Source organism: Lethenteron reissneri, chromosome 27 (assembly GCF_015708825.2).
Source record: "Lethenteron reissneri isolate LAM-NWPU_2019-01 chromosome 27, ASM1570882v1, whole genome shotgun sequence".
Taxonomy (NCBI): Eukaryota; Metazoa; Chordata; class Hyperoartia; order Petromyzontiformes; family Petromyzontidae; genus Lethenteron; species Lethenteron reissneri.
The window spans coordinates 3,835,719-3,857,451 of NC_083805.1; the positions used below are offsets into that span (position 1 = coordinate 3,835,719).

Here is a 21,733-nt window from a genome sequence, read left to right on the forward strand (position 1 = left end):
GAATTGTATCTGCACCGATCTTGCATCCCCCCCCCATCCCACTACTAGGGTACAAACTTCCCCTCCATATTAAGCAAGCAACCCTCCCTATCCAGTTTCTACTCCTCCCTCGAGACCCCCACCTATTCTCCCTGGCTCATCCACTAACCGCCCTCTCCATACCCTATCCCTATTCACCACATCACTTTTAGTTACCCTAATTGTAGCACCCATAATCCTTGTAAAGCGCTTTAAATAAAAGTGCTTCATAAGATAAGTACAGAGTGTAGTGTCGCCTGTTCGGACCGAGAGTCGTTAAGTTCAACCGCCGCACAATAGATGGCGGTGGTGGCATCTACATCTACATAATGTGAAGAACCAGTGGCATCTACTTCTACATAATGTGAAGAACCAGTGGCATCTACATCTGAAGAACGTGAAGAGCCAGTGGCATCTACATCTGCAGAACGTGAAGAACCAGTGGCATCTACATCTGCAGAACGTGAAGAACCAGTGGCATCTACATCTGCAGAACGTGAAGAACCAGTGGCATCTACATCTACATAATGTGAAGAACCAGTGGCATCTACATCTGCAGAACGTGAAGAGCCAGTGGCATCTACATCTGCAGAACGTGAAGAACCAGTGGCATCTACATCTGCAGAACGTGAAGAACCAGTGGCATCTACATCTGCAGAACGTGAAGAACCAGTGGCATCTACATCTGCAGAAGGTGAAGAGCCAGTGGCATCTACATCTGCAGAACGTGAAGAACCAGTGGCATCTACATCTGCAGAACGTGAAGAACCAGTGGCATCTACATCTGCAGAACGTGAAGAACCAGTGGCATCTACATCTACATAATGTGAAGAACCAGTGGCATCTACATCTGCAGAACGTGAAGAGCCAGTGGCATCTACATCTGCAGAACGTGAAGAACCAGTGGCATCTACATCTGCAGAACGTGAAGAACCAGTGGCATCTACATCTGCAGAACGTGAAGAACCAGTGGTATCTACATCTGCAGAACGTGAAGAACCAGTGGTATCTACATCTGCAGAACGTAAAGAACCAGTGGCATCTACATCTGCAGAACGTGAAGAACCAGTGGCATCTACATCTGCAGAACGTGAAGAACCAGTGGCATCTACATCTGCAGAACGTGAAGAACCAGTGGTATCTACATCTGCAGAACGTAAAGAACCAGTGGCATCTACATCTGCAGAACGTGAAGAAGCAGTGGCATCTACATCTGCAGAACGTGAAGAACCAGTGGCATCTACATCTGCAGAACGTGAAGAACCGGCGGCATCTACATCTGCAGAACGTGAAGAACCAGTGGCATCTACATCTGCAGAACGTGAAGAACCAGAGGCATCTACATCTACAGGAACTTTTAAATCCATTCCCCGTGTTCAGTGTAGACGCCGAACAACGTGTTTGGAATCGACAGGAGTAAAGTTGGGACTTACGCAAACCTATCAACCCATATACGGTTTACCCGTATTCTTGTACAGGGAAATTGAGTGAAAAAAAGTGTTTTGTTTATTTGTTTGTGTTTCTCCCTTGCGATGGGACTCTGTAGGATGAACGTTGAGATTTATAAGGGCACCACGGGGTGACCAATAAGGTCTCAATTGGTCTGCAATAAGGTAGGGCACTGATAAGGTGGTTGACAGGTAAGCTTTAGTTTAACACGTAGGTTTTCGCTACCAATATCATCCAAAATATAGGTTTTTTTGGGTTAGATCAAGTAAATATAAATGTGTTGTTAAACCCGCCACCACCCGACACAGCCAACTAGTAAGGGTTGTCACGTAAACAGAACGTGCAAAATCGTTTCTCGTACAGCGCACCGGTGTGTTGGAGAACAAAGCCGCAACATTTACAATCTGTAAAGTGACTTTACCGAAAGAACCAAGAAGATGAATTCCTGCAGTCACGAAAGCTTTAAATCGAAATTTACAATCTGAGTACGACGTTTCGCCAGGTGGCGGGTTTAACGACGCATTTATATTTATGCGATCTAACCCGAACAACAACAACAACAACAAAACCACCTACACCACGGAGTTGTGCTTTACACGAACACTTTAATCGACTTACGAATAACAACCCCACGACTCATGCAGCCAGCTATGGCTGCAGGGTTTTGGAAGTACATGTTGTTTATGTCATTTATTGTGAAAATTCCGTTAGTTCCTATGATCACTGTTTCATTGCATTCATGGCTTTATTTTGGTGATTTCGAAAAGTTTATTGGTTTAGCCATGTTTTTTTGTTGTAGTACGGAGTAAGACTGATGGCCTTAATCTAAGTTGTCTTGTTGTTGTTGTTTGACTTGCATCCCACTGGGATTTTTGCACACAGCGTTGGTGTACGGTGTTTTTTCTGCAATATTTTGCTGTCTTTTCTTAGATTTTCTGTTTGCACTTAGTCACATATTCACTTTAAGATATTTTCTTGTTCATGTTTTTGTTTTTTGTGTTGCGGTTGCACCCGATTCAAGAGCCGAATGGCTCACAGGGCTATACCTAATAAATTAACTTCAACCACCACCACCGCTTTGGAACCCAACCCGTTCGTAAATCGAGGAGTGCCCTCCCCCCCACCCCCGGCATTCAGATTCAGATCCCGACGCCGGCAGCCTGAAGGTTTTTTCCCCTCTGACCTGGCACCACCCCCCCACGCCGCCATGCCCGCCGTAGCCATGCCGGTCGGGCCGCTGCTGCTCGCCTCTCCCGCTCACGGAGATACAAAGGTGGGTTCTGGCGGCGATTAGTTAACAACATCAACAACAGCAGTAAACGAAACGAGTTAATCGTCGTCCGAGCCGTTCTCTCTCTCGCGGCTCTGCGTTGAATGTCAAGGTTTGCCGTCTTGAGGCCTAGTCGCAGGCTTCTTGGTCGACTCGGGCCTAGCACCGGCGATGGTCAAATGAGGATTTGCAATTCGCGAATTTGCGTCGTAATTACGTTGTTTCGTGCGGTCAGTGGGATTGCTAAAGTCACTACAATGGGAATGTGATGTTGGAGTTTAGCCACGTCGTTTGAAGTGTCTATATTTAGCGGGGGTATACAGGTTACTAGGCCTCCGTTGAGTAACATTCAAAGGCTGTGTTGTTCAGCTAAAATGTAAGCCGACTTTTAATTAAATGATGAAGTATCACGTCTAGCAATACATCGCCTGTGTTATATATGCACTAACGTACTCTCCGGTCGATACAGTGAGTACCATATTGTGGTTGTTAGCATTGCCCTTTGCGTGGTTTCACTCGTCTCCGTCATAGGAATGTGGAATTACCGCCCCTGGCAATTGGTGGTTGAAGAGATGCGAAGCATCCCACGGGGAAGCGCCGTTGTTTTACAGCCCGTGTGTTAATCTACTGCTGGTTGAACCCCTTCTACACACTGTCAATCATGGGGGGGGGGGGGGGGGGGGGTAGTTGTTTGACCATACTTGTACTTCATGCCTCTGTATTCTGATCAGTGCGGCTGTGGTAGAGTGAGGGGGGAGATCCGATACCTTGTTCATACATCAACTCTCTACTCATGTTGGCCGCGGTCGGAAATCAAAATCAGATCGCCGGGTTAACTGCGTATCACACTTGCCACTGATCCATCTTGTTTGTGTATGGGTGTTTGTATGTAATATAGGTGTGTGTGTGTGTGTTGTGCAACTGCCAGTCATCTCAGTCAGCAAACGAATGGCACTTGGGTCTGTCCCGCGACCTCCTGTCAGCGGGCATTCGACGACTTCATGCAGCCTCAAAGTGAACCTAGCCTGGCACAGGCACCGTGGTGACGTGACCGCCAACTTAGGGGCAAATGGCTGGTGTTGTTGTGTGTATGTTATATTTGTGTGTGTGGTGTGTATGTGTGGTGTGTATGTAGGCCGCAGATGAAGCAAAAGATGAAGCCGCCAAGCCCGCGGTGGGTATCATTTACCCGCCGCCGGAGGTGCGGAACATCGTGGACAAGACCGCGAGCTTCGTGGCCAGGTGCTTAACCTTCACGCGGCGGCGTGGTGGCACGAATTTCGGGGAGGGACCATGGGTAACACGTATAGGCTGTGCTGAAATTGTATATCTTTAAATCACTGCTGGATGAAGGAAATCTCAGCATAGATAGATTGAATCAGTAGAATCAGAATATGTATTTGTGCTGGAGGAATCCGATGAGCTATAAAGATCTTTTTCACAGATTTCCAGTAGGAGCAGGTAATGTACTAGGATCTCTTAGCAACCTACAACATCTGTTAATACCATGCAATCAATCTTGATTTGAAGCTTTCGTGACTGCAGGAATCCATACTCTTTGGTTCTTTCGGTAAAGTCACGTAGGTAGAAAATAAATCACGACGTTTCGGGCGCAACACAAGCGTCCGTCATCAGGTGGGATGCAATCGCCCATCCAAATACGAACCCGGCTCGATGCTGCTTAGCTTTCGCAAGTGAGAAAGCTGACACTTGATTATAATGTATTTTTGACAATCTCCCAGGAACGGCCCGGAGTTCGAAGCTCGCATCCGTCAGAACGAGATCAACAACCCCAAGTTCAACTTCCTCACGAGCACAGACCCGTACCATGCCTACTACCGCCACAAGGTCACCGAGTTCCGTGAAGGACGTGGGCAGGAGCCGTCAGCCGCTGTTCCCAAGATCATGCAACAGCAGTTGCTCATCTCACAGAAGGTGTGCTCGCGCTTCCAAGGCCAGTGGGAACTCTGCTGGGCCTCGGTGCTTGCATCGAACAAGGACGGTCACTGCATCGCGCGCTTTCAGATGCGCTTCTGCGGCCGTCTGGAACGCTCTTTCTTACGATATTAGGAAGTTACTGGAGCTGTGCACTTTCCAATCTGAATTGAAAACGAATTTCTTTCGAACTGCTTTTAGTTTGTTGTCCTTCCCCCGCACCTCTGATGAGCACGGTTGGCTAAGTACGGTGTGAAAGAAGTTGAACATACATACAGGCCGGACTAGACCTTCCTCGTCTCCACTGCAAACGTATCAGGCGGCACATGCTTTCCTCTCCCAGTTAAGATTTCAGTTACACTCTTGGCATCGTGTCATGAGATGTATAACGCCAGTTTAGCCGCTTCTCCACTGCTCGACCCCATTTGTATCAAGTGTGGCTGAAACCCGTAATTGATCCCATCTTCTCAGTTGTGCAAATTGTATTTCCGCTATTCTGTCGGCATCTTGTCATGAGACACGATGCGGTTACATTGCTTGACCACAGTTATAATCAAGGGTTGCTAGAATTTCAAATCGAAGCCGGCAATGCCGACTCAGCGTGTCTGACATTTAGCTTCTTAAGCCACCACCGGCCACCGTTAAGCCACGTTGCCGTGCCACATGCAAACAGATCCCTCTCGAACCTCAATATTCCGGCACACGAGACACACTCACGGTTGTGATGTCTCTTCGGTGTGAGGGCAGGTGCAGGCCCAGGTGATGCAGGAGACCATCGTGCCGAAGGAGGCACCGCCGGACTTCGAGTTCATGGCGGACGCGCCGTCCATCTCGTACTTCGACCTGGACGTGGTGAAGCTGACGGCGCAGTTTGTGGCACGCAATGGGCGCAGCTTCCTCACGCAGCTCATGGCCAAGGAGCAGCGTAACTACACCTTCGACTTCCTGCGGCCACAGCACAGCCTCTTCCACTACTTCACCAAGCTGGTGGAGCAGTATACCAAGGTTGGCTGATCAGGCAGAGAGGAGAGCAGTAGACGAAAGTGGACCTGTCAGGCAGAGTGAGGAGCAATCAACTAATGTGGTGTCCATGGAGAGAGGGCAGCAGTAAGCTCAGGTGCATTATGGGGTGAAGAGAGGGCAGCAGTAAGCTCAGGTGCATTATGGGGTGGAGAGAGGGCAGAGAGTAAGCTCAGGTGCATTATGGGGTGGAGAGAGGGCAGCAGTAAGCTCAGGTGCATTATGGGGTGGAGAGAGGGCAGCAGTAAGCTCAGGTGCATTATGGGGTGGAGAGAGGGCAGCAGTAAGCTCAGGTGCATTATGGGGTGGAGAGAGGGCAGCAGTAAGCTCAGGTGCATTATGGGGTGGAGAGAGGGCAGCAGTAAGCTCAGGTGCATTATGGGGTGGAGAGAGGGCAGCAGTAAGCTCAGGTGCATTATGGGGTGGAGAGGAGAGGGCAGCAGTAAGCTCAGGTGCATTATGGGGTGGAGAGGAGAGGGCAGCAGTAAGCTCAGGTGCATTATGGGGTGGAGAGGAGAGGGCAGCAGTATGCTATGGTGGACTCGCCAAAATGGGGAGCGCTACACGAGGTATGTTGGGCAGCGAGGGTACATCTATTAGAAATCGTAAGGGTATTTTTTTTTATAGTGTGTTCAATATTTGTTTGACTTTGTAATTGTAAAAACAAGAAAGGATGCATAAATAACAAACTAGTCTGTTGAAACACAGGACTGAATAAAGATTGTATATTACTGTCGTGATGCTATCTTTAACCCTCATGTGATGCTTTATGCTTTTATTTTTAATTAGATCCTGATTCCTCCAAAAGGCCTGTTGCAAAAACTTAAGAAGCAAGCTGAAAACCCCAAGGATATTTTGGATCAGGTAACTTGGATAATACGTGGTAATCTGACTTGGAGATACTGAACACCATTGGTCATTTAGGGATCGTTAAACATCAACAGCACACAAAGCATGCCCTGCGTGGAGTGGTTTTCGGCATAACTTACACTTTTCAAAAACACAATGTGTGTCACGATGTTTCTGTAAAGCATCAACATTTCAATCCACTGTTTTTGGAGGGGGATGGACAAAAGTGCACTCTTCATACGCTTTTGAAAACGTTCACAATGTGGAACGATCCCTTAAAAGGCGAGACGATATGAAGGCATATAAATGAAGTAACTTTTAAATGCAAACATATAACCAGTTTACAGCGATAACTATTCTAACTTACACGTGGGAAGCATGTTTGAGATTCAACAGCTCCCCCAAATCTTGCACACAATCCTCCCCAACACCACGTGCTTATCTTTTTTTGTATTTTAAACAGGGCTCCCATTAGGTTCTGGACTATTGTACATGATAGAGGGGCTGAGTGTTATAGCCAATAAGCTTATTTAGCCGAGTTATTGGGTCATGGGTCATATATTTTCTGAAGCTTTAATATGACACCTCATTCACCGATAATGGTGGCGTGGCATAGGAAGGGTTCTGGAAACAAACTTTCAGACATACATTTTAACCCGATTATTATCTAGATACTCGAAAGCTCTGTAAAGATGTAAATCAGAATGTCTGAGAACATCCTGCATGTCCCGTGAAGAGCGAGATCTGAGGGCTGCCTGTGTATTTACAAACGCCCTCGACGTTTTTTGTCGTTTCAGGTGAAGTACCGCGTGGAGTGGGCAAAGTTCCAGGAGCGCGAGCGGAGGAAGGAGGAAGAGGAGCGCGAGCGGGAGAGGGTTGCGTACGCCCAGGTGGACTGGCACGACTTCGTGGTGGTGGAGACCGTCGACTTCCAGCCCAACGAGCAAGGCAGGCAGCCTCACCTCTCGCGCTCTCTCTCTCGTTCGCTCGCTCAACGATTTCCAGGGAGGCAACGAAGCGAGTGCGTTTTTAGTTGGCAGCTACATGGGTCATGCTGTGGATCTGGACTTTTAGAGAGCAATTTTTGTTAAATTTCGTAAATAAGAAGGGGATAAAAACAACAACACTTAAAAAGTGTATTTCAGGAGTGCCACCACAGTGTGCTGCATTCTGCTATATTGTGTAAACACGTAAGTGACGAGGGCCAGGTCAGTAGATGACTGGTTAGTGGTACATTTCTGATTAAGTTCAGGTTAGAGTGTCGCATCACTGTCAATAAGTTGGGGTGTCCACACGTCGACACCAGTGTTCAGGTCTTTGTACGTAGAACGACCATGATGTACGTCCGAGTCGTGTCGGGTATATATATGTGTGTGTGTCCCACATACCTTGAGCTTGTTCGATAACCTCACCTGGGTCTGCCCACTCTCACCCCACTGCTCACTGATGAAGAGCGGTGCTGGTGTCTGCTGAGTGGGTGGTCGCAGTCCGCTCATTTTAACATCGAATGTCGCGTTTGGCGACATCGACGTTGTTAAAGAAAAAATTAATCTACCGATGGAGCCCAGCTCTAATGAATAAGCGGCTGAGAAACGTTAAAAGACGACGTCCACCACACGTCATCGGGTTTTTCCCTCCCCCTCCCCTCCCCCCCCCGGTGTCCGCGCAGGAAACCTCCCTCCGCCAACGACGCCCGAAGAACTGGGGGCGCGCATCCTGGCGCAGGAGCGCTACGAGAAGTACGGGGAGAGCGAGGAGGTGGAGATGGAGGTGGAGTCGGACCACGAGGGCGACTCGGACGACGGCAATCGCCAAGACGACGACGACCAGGGCAGCGAGAGCGAGCCCGAGCGCGACGATCGGCAGCGCAGGGACGATAGGCAGCGCGGTGGTGCCTCCTCCGCTCAGCCCACGGACCAGGACACCCAAGTGCAGGACATGGACGAGGTGACGTGGCTCAGTGACGTGTTCATTCACATTTGAGTCTGCCAAACATCCCGATATAGGACCACACAGCTTGGGCAATTGTTGGTGCCGGTTCTGGGCACCCTTCCCGCTTGTCTGCGGTTTATCCGCACCTCCGTGCAACAACGGTGCGTGTCACAAATTCAATGGCATTTTGAGATGCCGTTTACGTAATGATGCCGTTATAAAACAATGTTGTAGTCTTTATGTGATTGAAATGGCTTTCACGAACTGTTAGGAGCTATTCAAATTTAAAATGTATTACGATGGTTTAAATGTGTTTAGTTTGTTGCCCTTCCCCTGCACCTCCGATGAGCATGGTTGGCTACGAAAGAAGTTCAACGTCCATTCGTACAACACTGGAGAGCAAATTCAAATGTAGTTTCTAGGGGCCATTCTTTGACACAGGGTTTGCTACAAGAGCTTGTAAATTGAAATGTTTTCATCTCATGGCATGACTCTTAGATCGTCACTCTGATCGGAGTGAAAGATAACGAAGAAAAATGAAAGCCGGAAAGGTGGCCTGGAATGCTTATGGAGGGATTCATAGCGGCCGAGTCGGCCGCAACTTGATAGTGACGCAGCGATTCACCCCTGTCACGATCCAACAAATTGTTACGATGTGACGTCCAGGGTTAACAACACAAGTCCATAATCGTGTAAAAGAGTCCTGTATATGAATTGAAAGTAATTGAATATTTGGTTTGTATGATTCACGTGCGGCAAACCCTCTCTTTAACAGAGCGTGAAAGGATCACCGTGTAATCTCGCTGAGAGGCTCTGATGATAGGCTCCAGAAGTAGTCGCTGCCGTACCTTCTCTGAGAGCCTTGACAAGATGTGACAATCTGCTGACAGTATTAGCCGAGAGAATCTCAAGGGTGCATCAACATTGATGGGCTTTGTGCGCGTGTGGGTGTGTGCGCACATTTAGGGATCGGACGACGAGGATGATATGCCCGCTCCGCCGCTGCCCGAGTTGCCAATGCCGCCGCCTCTTCCTCCCGCCCTTGACCAAGTGATCATCCGCAAGGATTACGACCCCAAAGGTGTGCGTCCTTCGTCCTCGGCTACACCACTTTGTTGTTCTCCATTGTGGTGTGAGCAAAGGGCGTCTGTTGGTAGTTCACTCATTTAAATCAGCGCTTTTAGTATCTCTTAACTCCCTACCCCCAGCCAAACCATTCTGTTGACTCCCTGTCCCTGTTTAAGTCCAGGCTCAAGACTTTTTTAAAAATTTCTCTTCTGTTTATGACTATACCTCTATAAAACAACAACGCTCACCGTTTCTGTTTAGCATCTTGACGTGCGATCACACACATACACACGGAGGTTGTATAAAATCCACGTCTTCTTACTTTTTGTTTTAACAAAGCTATCGCCGATATAAACTTTCACGACTCTGAACCGGACCGACCAACCTTGTTTGTTTCTTCGACGAGCAGCGGTGCGGCCCACGGCACCGGCGCCCACGCAGGACGAGTTCCTCGTCTCTCCCATCACGGGCGAGCGCATCCCCGCCAGCAAGATGCAGGAGCACATGCGCATCGGTCTACTGGACCCGCGCTGGATCCAGGAGCAGGAGCGTTCCATCCGCGAGCGGCAGAACCAGGAGGAGGTCTACGCCCACGGTCAGTGGCGCCGTTGGTGCTTGCGTTGCCTTCGCCTGCCGGTCGTCATGCTTCTTTGAGAACTGCCTTTTGTGTTTTAGTGTTTGCGGTCCTTCCCCCCCCCGCACCTCTGATTTAGCATGGTTGGCTACGTGCGGTGCGAAAGAAGTTCAACGTGCATACATGCATCGTTGTTGCTTCTCCGTTTTTTTTTTTAATTGGCGGAGAGACTGAAATTGTAAGGTTTACAGCAGGGTTGGGGTAACTTTTTTTTTAAGTGAGGGCTGCATATAATTGCACTTTTCACGGCCACAATCCGGTTGAATATTATACATTTGAGTGGCACATCCAGGGCTTGTGAGAGGTACTCTAGACAGAGGCAAACTTCATAGTTCGCATTGTTTATAAAAATGTCTCTGTAGAACCTCTCAAAATTAAGTAAGACAAGGTGCGCCACTCTTAAATAAGCTTACGAAGTTCACAGTGGGGCAGCACCGATTGGGAAAACGAGATGGGACAAAGCCGGCGGTGTCGACTGTACGGCACTGACACGACTTGTCACGTGCCATCCTAGGCCTGGATATCGAGAGCAGCCTGAAGCAGCTGGCTGAGCGCCGTACCGATATCTTCGGTGTGGAGGAGACGGCTATCGGCAAGAAGATTGGGGAAGAGGAGATCCAGAAGCCCGAGGATAAGGTGAGAGAGAGAGAGCGCTTCGTCTCGTCGATTGCGATGGGCAAGCTCGATCTCCCGGCATGTTTTGTTCCTCGTTCCGTTGGTCTTTGCAACCGTTACGATTCTTGCTTCTTCCCTCGCTGCCTCGGTGCGTCACTGCCTCGAAGTCCTTTTCTGGACGGTTGTTTCTGCTTCCCTGATTTGACTCGGCTCCTTTTTTTCTTGGGTCTGTTGTTTTGATACTTTTTGGTTTTTTGGGTAAAGTCACGTAGGTAAAAAATAAAATAAAATAAATTAAAATGAAAACAACTAAATTAAAATTAAACTTAATTAAAAGGAAAACAACTAAATTAAACTTAATTTAGTTGCTTTCATTTTTATTTATTTGATTTAAAAATGAAATAATTTTATTTAAAAATAAATTAAAATGAAAACAACTAAATTTTTACTTAATTTAGTTGTTTTCAATTTATTTTATTTTTTACCTACGTGACTTTACCGAAAAAACCAAAGAGTATGGATCCTTGCAGTCACGAAAACTTCAAATCTGTTCTTTTGATGTTGCGCTGCTTTGCAGCGTCTGCAACATCCTCTTTAGCCTTCCGCGTGCATTGCTTCGTGTTGGCGTGAACACGCATGACCTAGGCTAGGTGAAGAGCAAATATTTCTGTTTGCGGAATCGAGCTACTACTGTCATTCGTCTAAGCTTCCTTGCTACCACACTCTGAATTATTTAAACTTATTATTTTACCAAGTAAGGCCCATTGAGCTATTTAACTCTTTTTCAGATGCGACCTGGCCACAAATGATAGCCCAATGAAGTGGCTTATGTGGAAATGTATAGCAACCGAATACTTTTAAACGCATTTGTGTCTAAATGTGGAGGGAAATACCTGAGTAGGACCCGGAGAAAAATCTACGCGACCACGGAGAGAGATACGCACAAACTCTAAATATATACAGCAGCAGGCGTCGGGGTCGGGTATCGAACCCACGACCGCCTGTGCAACCATGCGAGGTACTTAACATCTCGCCACCGTGTTCCAACTCCTCTCCCGCAGGTGACGTGGGATGGCCACACGGCGAGCATGGCGCGCACGCAGCAGGCGGCGCAGGCCAACATCAGCCTGCAGGAGCAGATCGAGGCCATCCACAAGGCCAAGGGCCTCGTGGGAGAGGATGAGGCCAAGGAGAAGATCGGGCCCAAGCCCGTGGTGTCGGGTCGCTCCGGCCCGCCGCCGGGTCCGCCGCCCGGACCTCCACGCTCCAACTCGGCCGCCTCCAACTCGCAGTCGATGTCCAACAGCATGCTGCCCAGCTCGCGCCCACCGCTGGTGCGTAAGCGATCGCATCGGGAAGAGGAGGAAAATGGGAGAATTCCGCTAATTTCGGTCGCGGTGCGGGTTAGGAGATAACATTCAGAGGTGTTAATGACGCTTTAATTCGTTGCTTTTTAATCTAGATTTTTTTTAAGCGTCGCGATTCATGCGTCTAGTCACGTGAAAGAATTGGATGTTTTTAAAGTGGGCAAATTTGCTTATCTAGCTTATTATCCCCCATCATATCCACCCAGCAGTGTAAGTGGGTACAGCACACTCAATTAACAGATCACAATATAGAGTCCGTATACAGATTGCATCAGTAGATCTCGCTAAAAGAACATGTACCGTTGGTCCCATTCATGTGTTCATTAGTCAGTGGTGGGCATTTTGCTTTATTTTACAGCTCTTTGTCAATCCACTGCTAGATGAAGGCCTCCACACACAATGTGTAGACATGGGTGTCTCTTTTGTTAAACAATATTCACGCCGGTTAGTACGGATTGCAGAAAGGAGGTAGTGTGGGTGCGTTTTAGATCACCGGGTTCATGGTGCAGTCAGCCACACCACTGTGCTGCCACTACTTCCCCCGAGGAATTGATTTAGCGGAATTGTGCTTTTGCAGTTGTTTAGGTCTTCAGCCCAAAGCTCCTTGACGTTGTGCGTCGCTGGTTCAGGCGGATGTTTTGTCTTTTTTTTTTACGGAGGAGAGCGGCAAAGTGTTTTGAACGAGTCTCCGACACTGCTGTTAATTTGAATGGGGAATGCGGTGCTTGCGTGAAATTCGTTAGCAATCTGTGAAAGGATTCAATCTGTGTTTTTCTTTTCCTCTCCACTGATGTGTGCGTACAATAAGAACATTTTTCACCCCGTGAGTCCTTTTTTTTCTCGAGTCCTGGGAACCGGGCCCAAGAAATCAAAAGTTTGTGTGTGTGTGTGTTGACCAGCTATGACGGTGTGAGTTTTGGCACCCAGATGATAAATTCCAACCTTAGCACAGTTTGCTTAACAAAACCTTCACCAATACAGTATGCAAATGTATGCCAATGCGTTCTTAGATTAAGGGGGGGGGGCAGGGTGGTTTGCTTAATATGAGGATTAAAGCTAGGGTTGATTCCGCTTGTAGAGCTGGGCTGCGATTTGCGTTGGGGGTCTAGCATTGGGATTGGCATTACGGTTTAGATTTGTCATGTTTGGGGTTTAGAGATAGGGCTAGAATTATATTGTATTATTATTATTGTTAATTTATATAAGACATGGTTCAGGTTGGTTGTTCGAGTTTGGGTGTTGGCATTTATTATTAATATTGGGACACCAGTTTGGTCAGGTGCTAGAGTTTGGGTGAGCGTCACGATTAGGGATACGATTTGTGTTTGGTGAGGGCTGGAGCCCGGGGGGGGGAGGGGGGGGTTCCTGACTTGTCTGACGTACGCGCGTGCGTGCTGGTGCCTCCCGTTGTGCAGATAGCGCAGCCGATGCGCACCACGGTGGTGCAGGCGGTACCTCTGCTGCCCCGACCTCCCATGCCGCCCATGCTTCGCCTGGCGCCCACGCCCGTCCTCACCACGCAGCTACCCCCGCAGATGCTGCCCGGGCCCTCGCGCATCTCCGTGCTACCCATGCCCCCGCCGGGCATGCCCTCGCGGCCCCCGCCCATGGGCGTGCCCACCGGTAACGCCACCTCTCCTCTCCTCGCCGTTGCCGTTTTTATTCTTTACATTTTGTGTTGTTCATCTTCTTGGTTCTTTCGGTAAAGTCACGTAGAAGGGAAGTAATAAAATAATAAAAATAAAACATAATAAAATAATTCTCACGACGTTTCGGCCACAACGCAAGCAGCCGTCCTCAGGTGAAGACCAGGTCTGTCGGGGAGACAGCGTCAGACGTTGTGGCCGAAACGTCGTGAGAATTATTTTATTATGTTTTATTTTTATTATTTTATTACTTCCCTTCTACGTGACTTTACCGAAAGAACCAAAAAGATGAATCCCTGCAGTCACGAAAGCTTTAAATCGAAATTTTGTGTTGTTCGTGCGTGGGTCTTTCAAGTCGGAAGTGAAAGCGATTTAGATTTTCTGCTCGAACGAGCATGCAGGCGATGCTCGTCTCTTGTGTACAGCCCTGCATAGCCATTGTTGGAAATTCCTCGTTCCTATTGCAGGGACGAGTCGATCCATAGTCCAAGCACTGTTGACTTGCCCACAAAGTGATACAATTTTTTATTGACCCCGGAGGGGTGGTGGGCTGAGTCAACCCCCAACCAGGATTTAAACTCGCAACCTTCCAATTGCGAGCCGCCGGCTTCACTGCTGAGCCACATTATAATTATATCAGGGTCTCTCGTGTCACTTATTCGACGCACGGTTCAGCTCCTACGTCCTTTTTTGGAGATGTTTTGTGAAATTGAACATTTTGTTCCCCGGAATCTAGACTGCACTTAATTGAATTCATAAATGCACTCTGCAATTGCAGTTGAGTACTAACTGAGAATTCTATTCCACTACGGTGGTGGTGGCTGTGTCTTGTGCAGTAATCGGTGACTGGGCAGAGATTGTCTTACTCCGCATTTAAGAATATAGTCGAATCGTGGGTTACGGTTGCATGTGTTTTGAATCCCAAGATCTCGGCAGCCATAGTTCTAGTGCTACCCCCATAATTTAGAACTCTCAGCCATTCGTGCCTTCGACTCCTTACCCCTGCTCAAGTTAATGCTAAATAACTTTTTTCATTTGCCGATGAGTGACTGCATTTTGACGCTACGTAAATCCAGACCGCACTGCATTGTCTTATGGAGCTACACGAGATCGAAGCTTACCCGGTCACCTCACTTTTCACGTGCAAAAATCACGCGAGTTATGTTGAAGATGGAAATGTCTCAGACACTTGCAATTCAAAACACACCCGCCGACGTCGTCGTTGTTGTCCTGACTGTACCGTGTGTTTGTGCGCGCGGACAGTGTTTGTGGCCACCCAGGTGGGCCCCCCGTCAGGCCCGGGAGGGGGCCGAATGCTCCCCCACCACAACGCGCCCTCCCAGCAGGACGACGAGCCGGCCTCCAAAAAACTCAAGACGGAGGACAACCTCATTCCCGAGGAGGAGTTCCTACGGCGCCACCGGGTGCGTGGGTGTTGGGGATGGTAGGGCGGGGGCGACTGCCTCACGCGTAACCTGAGCATCGGGTAATCATCGTCGTCATTAGCTGGGATCCGTCTACTGCCGGTCGAAGGCAAAGTTCACCCGTGCTCAAAACGGTTCTCGTCATCGTGTAGCCAGTGACCGAGTCGCCAGGAATGCACTCGATTTTGTCAGATCGCGCGAGATCTCAGACGCTATGCGGGAGTTGAGCCTGTGGATAGCGCTTGGACGGGCGACCCAGCGTGTATTAAAGTGGTTGTCATAGGCCGCTGCTGCTGCTGGGAGGCTACGTAGTGTGCAGCAGAGGGCAGTGCGGCAAAATCCATTGTTGTCACCTATCGCTGACCAACCTGCACTGACCAGCATGGTGAAGTGTGGTTAAATAGCCCCTCACATCCTGCAAAGTGAAGGGAAACCATTCGTCCAGCAGTAGAGTGCCGAAAGGGGCCGGTAAAGTGCAGTACGTGCCAGTTTGTTTCACACGCTTGTATGTACGTATGTTGAACTTATTTTACACCGAACTCGTCCGTGTCCTGTATTACCAACCCGAGCGGTCGAGGCGGCGACACTGAATGTGCGCTGCTGTCTCTCTGCCGCAGGGTGCCGTGTCCTGTATTACCAACCCGAGCGGTCGAGGCGGCGACACTGAATGTGTTTTGTTGTCTCTCTGCCGCAGGGTGCCGTGTCCTTCAAGGTTCAGGTCCCCAACATGCAGGACAAGTCGGAATGGAAGCTGAACGGACAGACTCTGAGTTTCAACCTCCCGCTGACCGACCAGGTGAGGCCACCATCACCGGTGCTCGTATATATAAAAAAAAACTATAAACTTTTTTTTATTTTACCAGGAAAGGCCCCAATGAGCTGCGTTGCTATTTTGTCAGAAGCGACCTGACCACAAATGATAGCTCAACGAAGTGGCTTATCACGTGGAAATTTATAGCAGCCAAATACCCTAAACGCACGTTGATTCTAAACATGGAGGGAAAAACCAGACGACCCGGAGAAAAATCCACCCTTGGCGCGAATTACTTGGCGTGGTACGGTGTCCAAAAGTGGATCTGGAAATGGAGCCCAAACTGGATGGTGGAAATCTTGATTTAAAGCTTTCGTGACTGTAGGAATCCATACTCTTTGGTTCTTTTGGTAAAGTATTAATAAACTCCACTCTTTGGATGGTGGAGTTTATTAATAAACTCACGTGACTGCTGAAAATTGTAATCGTAAAAAAAAATAGCGTGGCCTCTGCGCCACGTTTCACCGCCTTGCTTTCCTCTCTGCCGTCTGGGCAATAATCTGGGTGGTGGATGTGTCCCCTGACTAGGACTGCCCATTGGGGTGGAGCTATAGGACGGTGAGGAGGGGGATAAACAGTGGAGACTTGATTCAGTAGATGATTGATAGCTTTGGTTGAACACTTGAACTGAAATGTTGGTCACAATTCAGCCGGACATACAGACAAGCATCCCCTGTGTAGCCATTAACAGACTGTTGGGGCAGTCTGTTAATGACAGCCGGCACAGCACACGAAGGGAGTGGCGATGTTTGCACATTGTACCAGGAACTCATTTGAGGCCGAGTCAACCTTGTGGAGGCCCAGGGCCAGTTCAGAAAATTGTCACTGGTGTTGGCCATGAGCGGGAATCGAACTCGGGTCTCTGCTGGGTTCTTATGTTTATGTCATCGGTATGGAACCAGAAAAAAAAAATAACTTTATCGGTACCGAGGCTCTCACAAGACCATGCGGGAGGGCGTGTGGCACAGTTTGGCATCAGCTATCGTAGAGTGCGGTCGTGTCGCCACAGTTCTCTGCGGTGAGTACAACGTCTTTAAAACTAACGGTGCTACGCCTCTCTAAATAAAATTAACGCCAAACCGCTTGCGCGTTCCGAGATTCGGCGGCGAACGAGACGCCCACCCTGAAACTTGCAGTCGTCTCGGAATGGGAAAGGGTGATTTTTACCGATCGTTGTGTTTTTCTCATCTGCCCCGTCCAGGTGTCCGTCATCAAGGCTAAGATACATGAGAGCACGGGCATGCCGGCTGGAAAACAGAAGTTGCAGTTTGAGGTAATGCAACTGACACTGTCACTGGTGGAATGTTACAGCTGTGCTTTTTTTTTACATGAGGTTAAGGGTGGAGATTTGTGAATTCTTTTTGTCTTAAAAAATGTCCTGAAGTCTGCTTTCCACATCATACCGAGCAGTGCATCACCCAGTGTGTTAGAGATTGGCCCGGGGAAAGATGATATCATAGAGCGGCTTCTGGTGTTCCCTTAAAAAAGTACTTTGAATCCACAGTAGGGCAGCCACACTTCCCTACAAACTTGCCAGAGGAATGTTCGTTCTTCACGTGGCAGTCAAATAAAAGTCACACGGCAGTGAAATAAAAGTCACATGGTAGTCAACCCGAGGCCAATTAAGCGAAAAACCGACATGATGGGGTTTTTTTTCTGCAGTCATTGGTTAACTGGGCTGAGACAATAAACTCTACACTTCAGAAATCTGGTTCATCACAGGTGGCGGAAACTTAGATTTGAATCGGAATATGTGTCTATACTGGAGTAATCCGATGAGCTATATAAAGTACAGATGTCCAGGTGGTTCTCATCAGTGCCAGCTCTGTGACCAGCCCCCTGAGCCACACAAAGTACGTTCCCTGCGCCTTAAACAAAAAAAATGTTGGGCTACTCATTAAAAAAAACAATGGGGGGGGGGGGGGTGGGGGTTTGCTGTGTAATGTCAGCAGGTGCCCTTGGGGTGAAATATTAAACCTAAATAAACCATGGCCCCTATTTACTTGGCGTTGCTGCTCATTGACAACCCGTTGAAGTGCTTGTAAAAAGAGAGTTGTGATCCTCAAGTTGACCGTGTGTGTGTGTGCGCGCGTGCGTGTGTTCTGTCTTGCAGGGTATTTTCATCAAGGACTCCAACTCGTTGGCCTATTACAATATGCTCAACGGGTCGGTCATTCACCTGGCCCTCAAGGAGAGAGGCGGTCGCAAAAAGTAGTGGCCCTTCCAGGCCGCGTGGTTTGGGATGCGTCAGGTCTTTGGTTATTTTTTTTTGTGACCGATGAGTGTTGCGTGTACCGTGCGAGAGGTCGCGGGTTCTCGATGAAACCTCCCCGTGGGTTTTAGCACGCGAGGTGAACCCTAAATGTGACAGTGGGATTTTATTTCTGGAACTGCTTCACCGTTTCATACTTTTGCGGGGAAATCATTTTGATACGAACAGTTTCGTTAAACTGGTCGTGCTTCCCGATTATGGCAGGATGTGCCGATGGAGGTATTTTCTTAAAGTTTGTTATCTTGCGTTGCTTTTTACAGCAGAGGTGGCAGATTTTTGTTTATTGGGTCTGGCAGGAAAAACTCGGGTAATCCAAACCAATAGACAACATTCACTCATCCAAAGGGATTTGCATAGTCCACATACAGTTGTCATATTGCATTGGCCTATTAGCGGACTCCAATAAATGCTGCCAGAAATATCAGTTTATTTTTCTAGTGAGAAGTCGAAAAGACCAGGTTGTCTCATTTACAAGAATGTCCTGGGTATGCCAGCCTTGACTGGGTTGCCTTGACTGGGTTCCAATGTGCGTTTTATTAGAACAAGTGCTGTCTTTAGCACTTATACTAATAAGTGCAACTTTTTAACAAGCGACAAAGATATCTTGAGTAAATGGAGGGAGGGAGGGACCCTTTTGTAAAGGAGTAAACATTGTTTGGAAATCTGAAAGGATGAGTAAAAAGTTCTACCAACTTCTAAAGATGTATCCCACCCAAATCCAGGACAATTTATTTTCCTCGCTAGTTTATTTAGAATGCAATGAAGACAAATGCGTGTTATTCCCATAACGTGGATTAATTTTCTGCAACTTATCCTCGTCGTCGTATTTGTTGTCGTTTTTCTCTCCGTGCCCCGAAAAAAAACATTCCACCAGTTAATTTAGAATTAGGGCAGTCGCTTTTTTTTCTGTTTCCCTCGATTCTTTTTGTGCACGTCGCAGAACAATGAACATCCCATTTCACGGAACAGATGCCAGGCGATGCTGGATTGTTGGCGCCAAATGCCAAAGTGGGAACTCGTTATTTGTCGCAAAATCGTATCACACCCCCCCCCCTCCCCACCATCATCATCATTGTTCTTTCATTTCAGGAGCAGTTGAAATAAACTTTTGGTGAAATGTACTTTGATACATTTTTACTGGACTTTGCCGTCGTGTGATGGTGTGTACAAGGGACTTGCAATCAAGTCACCGATCTGATCTGTCTGCTTGGCAAGTCGTAAAAATGGCAAAAGTTTCTTAAATCCCACGTGTCTGCCCACCGAACAGCACAGTACAAATGGGTGCCACGATGGCTAGGATATGTTAACTACCTCGCCTGGTATACAGGAGGTTGTGGGTTAAATCCTGACCCTGACACCTGTATATTTGGAGTGTGCATGTTCTCCTTGTGGTTGTGGATTTTTTGCCGGGGCCTCCCGTTTTTCCCTCCACATTTAGAATCAACATGCGTTCGGAGTATTTGGCTGCTATAAATTTCCACAAGATGATAAGCCGCTTCGTTCCGCTGTCATTCGTGATCGCCGGGTTGCTTCTGAAAAAGAGCTGTCCAGCTTGCAGAGGGCCTGACCTGGTGAAATCAACAGCGTCAACGCTGTTAGTCGAGCGGCAGGTCACGTGTGCGGTGAAGGATGAGCACCTTACCACCTCTTCCCAAAACGAAAGTTTGGCCAGCATGGAAGAGGCAGGAAAAACATTTTTCGAGAGGAGCTCTCTGGTGCTCCATCTCGTCACGCAGGGGTGGGGAACCTTTTTTCTGCCAAGGGTAATTTGGATATTTATAACATTTGCGGGCCATACAAAATTATGAACTTAAAAATTAGCCTGTGATATTTGGTCAAACATTTAATTAACTCACCCCTAATGCGATGGCTGGAACTGCTACTCTTTGGTGATGCGTGTGATGTTAGCTGGTATTGATGATGTTGCTGCTACTTCGCAACTGCTTTTCCAGATTTGCTCCGAGATTGATTGAATTTCGAGTCCCACCTGCGGTTGCCTTTGCAGGGCCACACCAAATGATTTCGCTGGCCTAAAATGGCCCGCGGGCCGGACGTTCCCCACCCCTGATTCTAGTGGATGCTCTTCCGCCAGGGCGTGAGCAAGTTACCCTCGACAGCAGTCGTGCTCCAAACCTGTGGTGCGCGGACACCCTGGTGGTCCACGAGGCTTACTACAGAGGGGTTCGTGGGAAAAAATACAGGAATCTGAATGTTTATACTGGAGAAATCCGATGAGCTATGAAGCTCTTGTTTTCACAGACGTCCAGTAGAATAACGTCCTCAAGGAAGTGTGCAAATTTAAATGACTACCTTTAGCGTGTGGTGGTGGTGGTTTGTTTAATATTGAAAAGGGGTCCGCACACAGGTTTAAGAACCGCTGCTGCTCTGAAGCTACTGCAATTACATGGCTGCACCTTTATCAATGGAGTTGGTCAGATTTTTTTTATAAATTGTAAACTAAACTAAAGCTTTGTATTATGAATCTTTTTATGTTACCAGGTAAGGCCCACAGCTATTATCGCTCTTTTTCAGAAGCGACCTGGCCACAAATGATTGCTCAACGAAGTGGCTTGTCATCACGTGGACATTTATGGCAGCTAAACACTCTAAACGCGTGACGTTGATTCTAAATGTGGAGGGAAAACCAGGAAGAACCGGAGAAAAATCCACGCGACCACGGGGAGAGACAAACTCTAAATATATACAGCAGCAGGCTTCAGGGTCGAACCCACGACCTGTACACCAGGCGAAATAGTTAATCTCACCACAGCGACGATATTAGTGTACGTGGTGATTAATCCTTAAGTGACAATGTCAGCACATCGCTCAAAGAGGCTTGTTATAACTCGCCTCCAGTTGTGCCGAGCATTCTTGATTACTGTACTGCGGTCTTTCATGGGTTTGATACCGAACCGTCTGTAGTTGCACACGGTCCATTTGCCGATCCACTGCTCGATGAGGCGCTCCCAAAGCAGGTTGTGGAAGATGTTTTTTTGACCGTCCTGTGCGCGGTAGTTGGAACACGCTGGGGCGCCTCCGATTGGCACGGATGGCTACGTACGGTGGCGAAAGAGGTTCGACTGTACGGTCTAACGTATACATACGGGCATGCATCGTCTGTTGTGGCATCGCGCAGTCACGCAACGGTTGTTGCGACACTTGCCCTCTGCAGATGAATAGCCAGCAACAACATATAACGCAATGTTTTATGTGGCAGATTGCCTGTCCCACCACACCAGGCTGAGCGGTCTGGTTCGGGTCGCCTGGCGGCGTATTCTGGGTGATTTAGGAGTCACGCTCATGGTGGGTTCAACTACTCTTTGGAATCAACACACGTTTAGGGTGTTTGGCTGCCGCTATAAAATTCCACACGACGATAAGCCGCTTCATTTGCATATCTGTGAACCCCTTATCAGCACCTAC

The 21,733-nt window shown here is 48.1% G+C and overlaps 1 protein-coding gene across 1 annotated transcript; it reads left to right on the forward strand.

The window, feature by feature from the left end:
* Positions 1-2,655: 2,655 nt before the first annotated feature.
* Positions 2,656-19,431, forward strand: SF3A1 (splicing factor 3a subunit 1). The gene is made up of 16 exons (XM_061561148.1): positions 2,656-2,740; positions 3,873-3,979; positions 4,480-4,672; positions 5,420-5,677; positions 6,482-6,556; positions 7,339-7,489; positions 8,211-8,488; positions 9,440-9,554; positions 9,951-10,136; positions 10,690-10,811; positions 11,852-12,124; positions 13,573-13,780; positions 15,067-15,227; positions 15,922-16,023; positions 17,240-17,311; positions 18,152-19,431. The coding sequence occupies exons 1-16, from the start codon at positions 2,675-2,677 to the stop codon at positions 18,251-18,253; spliced, it is 2,469 nt and encodes an 822-aa protein (XP_061417132.1). The 5' UTR covers positions 2,656-2,674; the 3' UTR covers positions 18,254-19,431.
* The last annotated feature ends 2,302 nt before the right edge of the window (positions 19,432-21,733 follow it).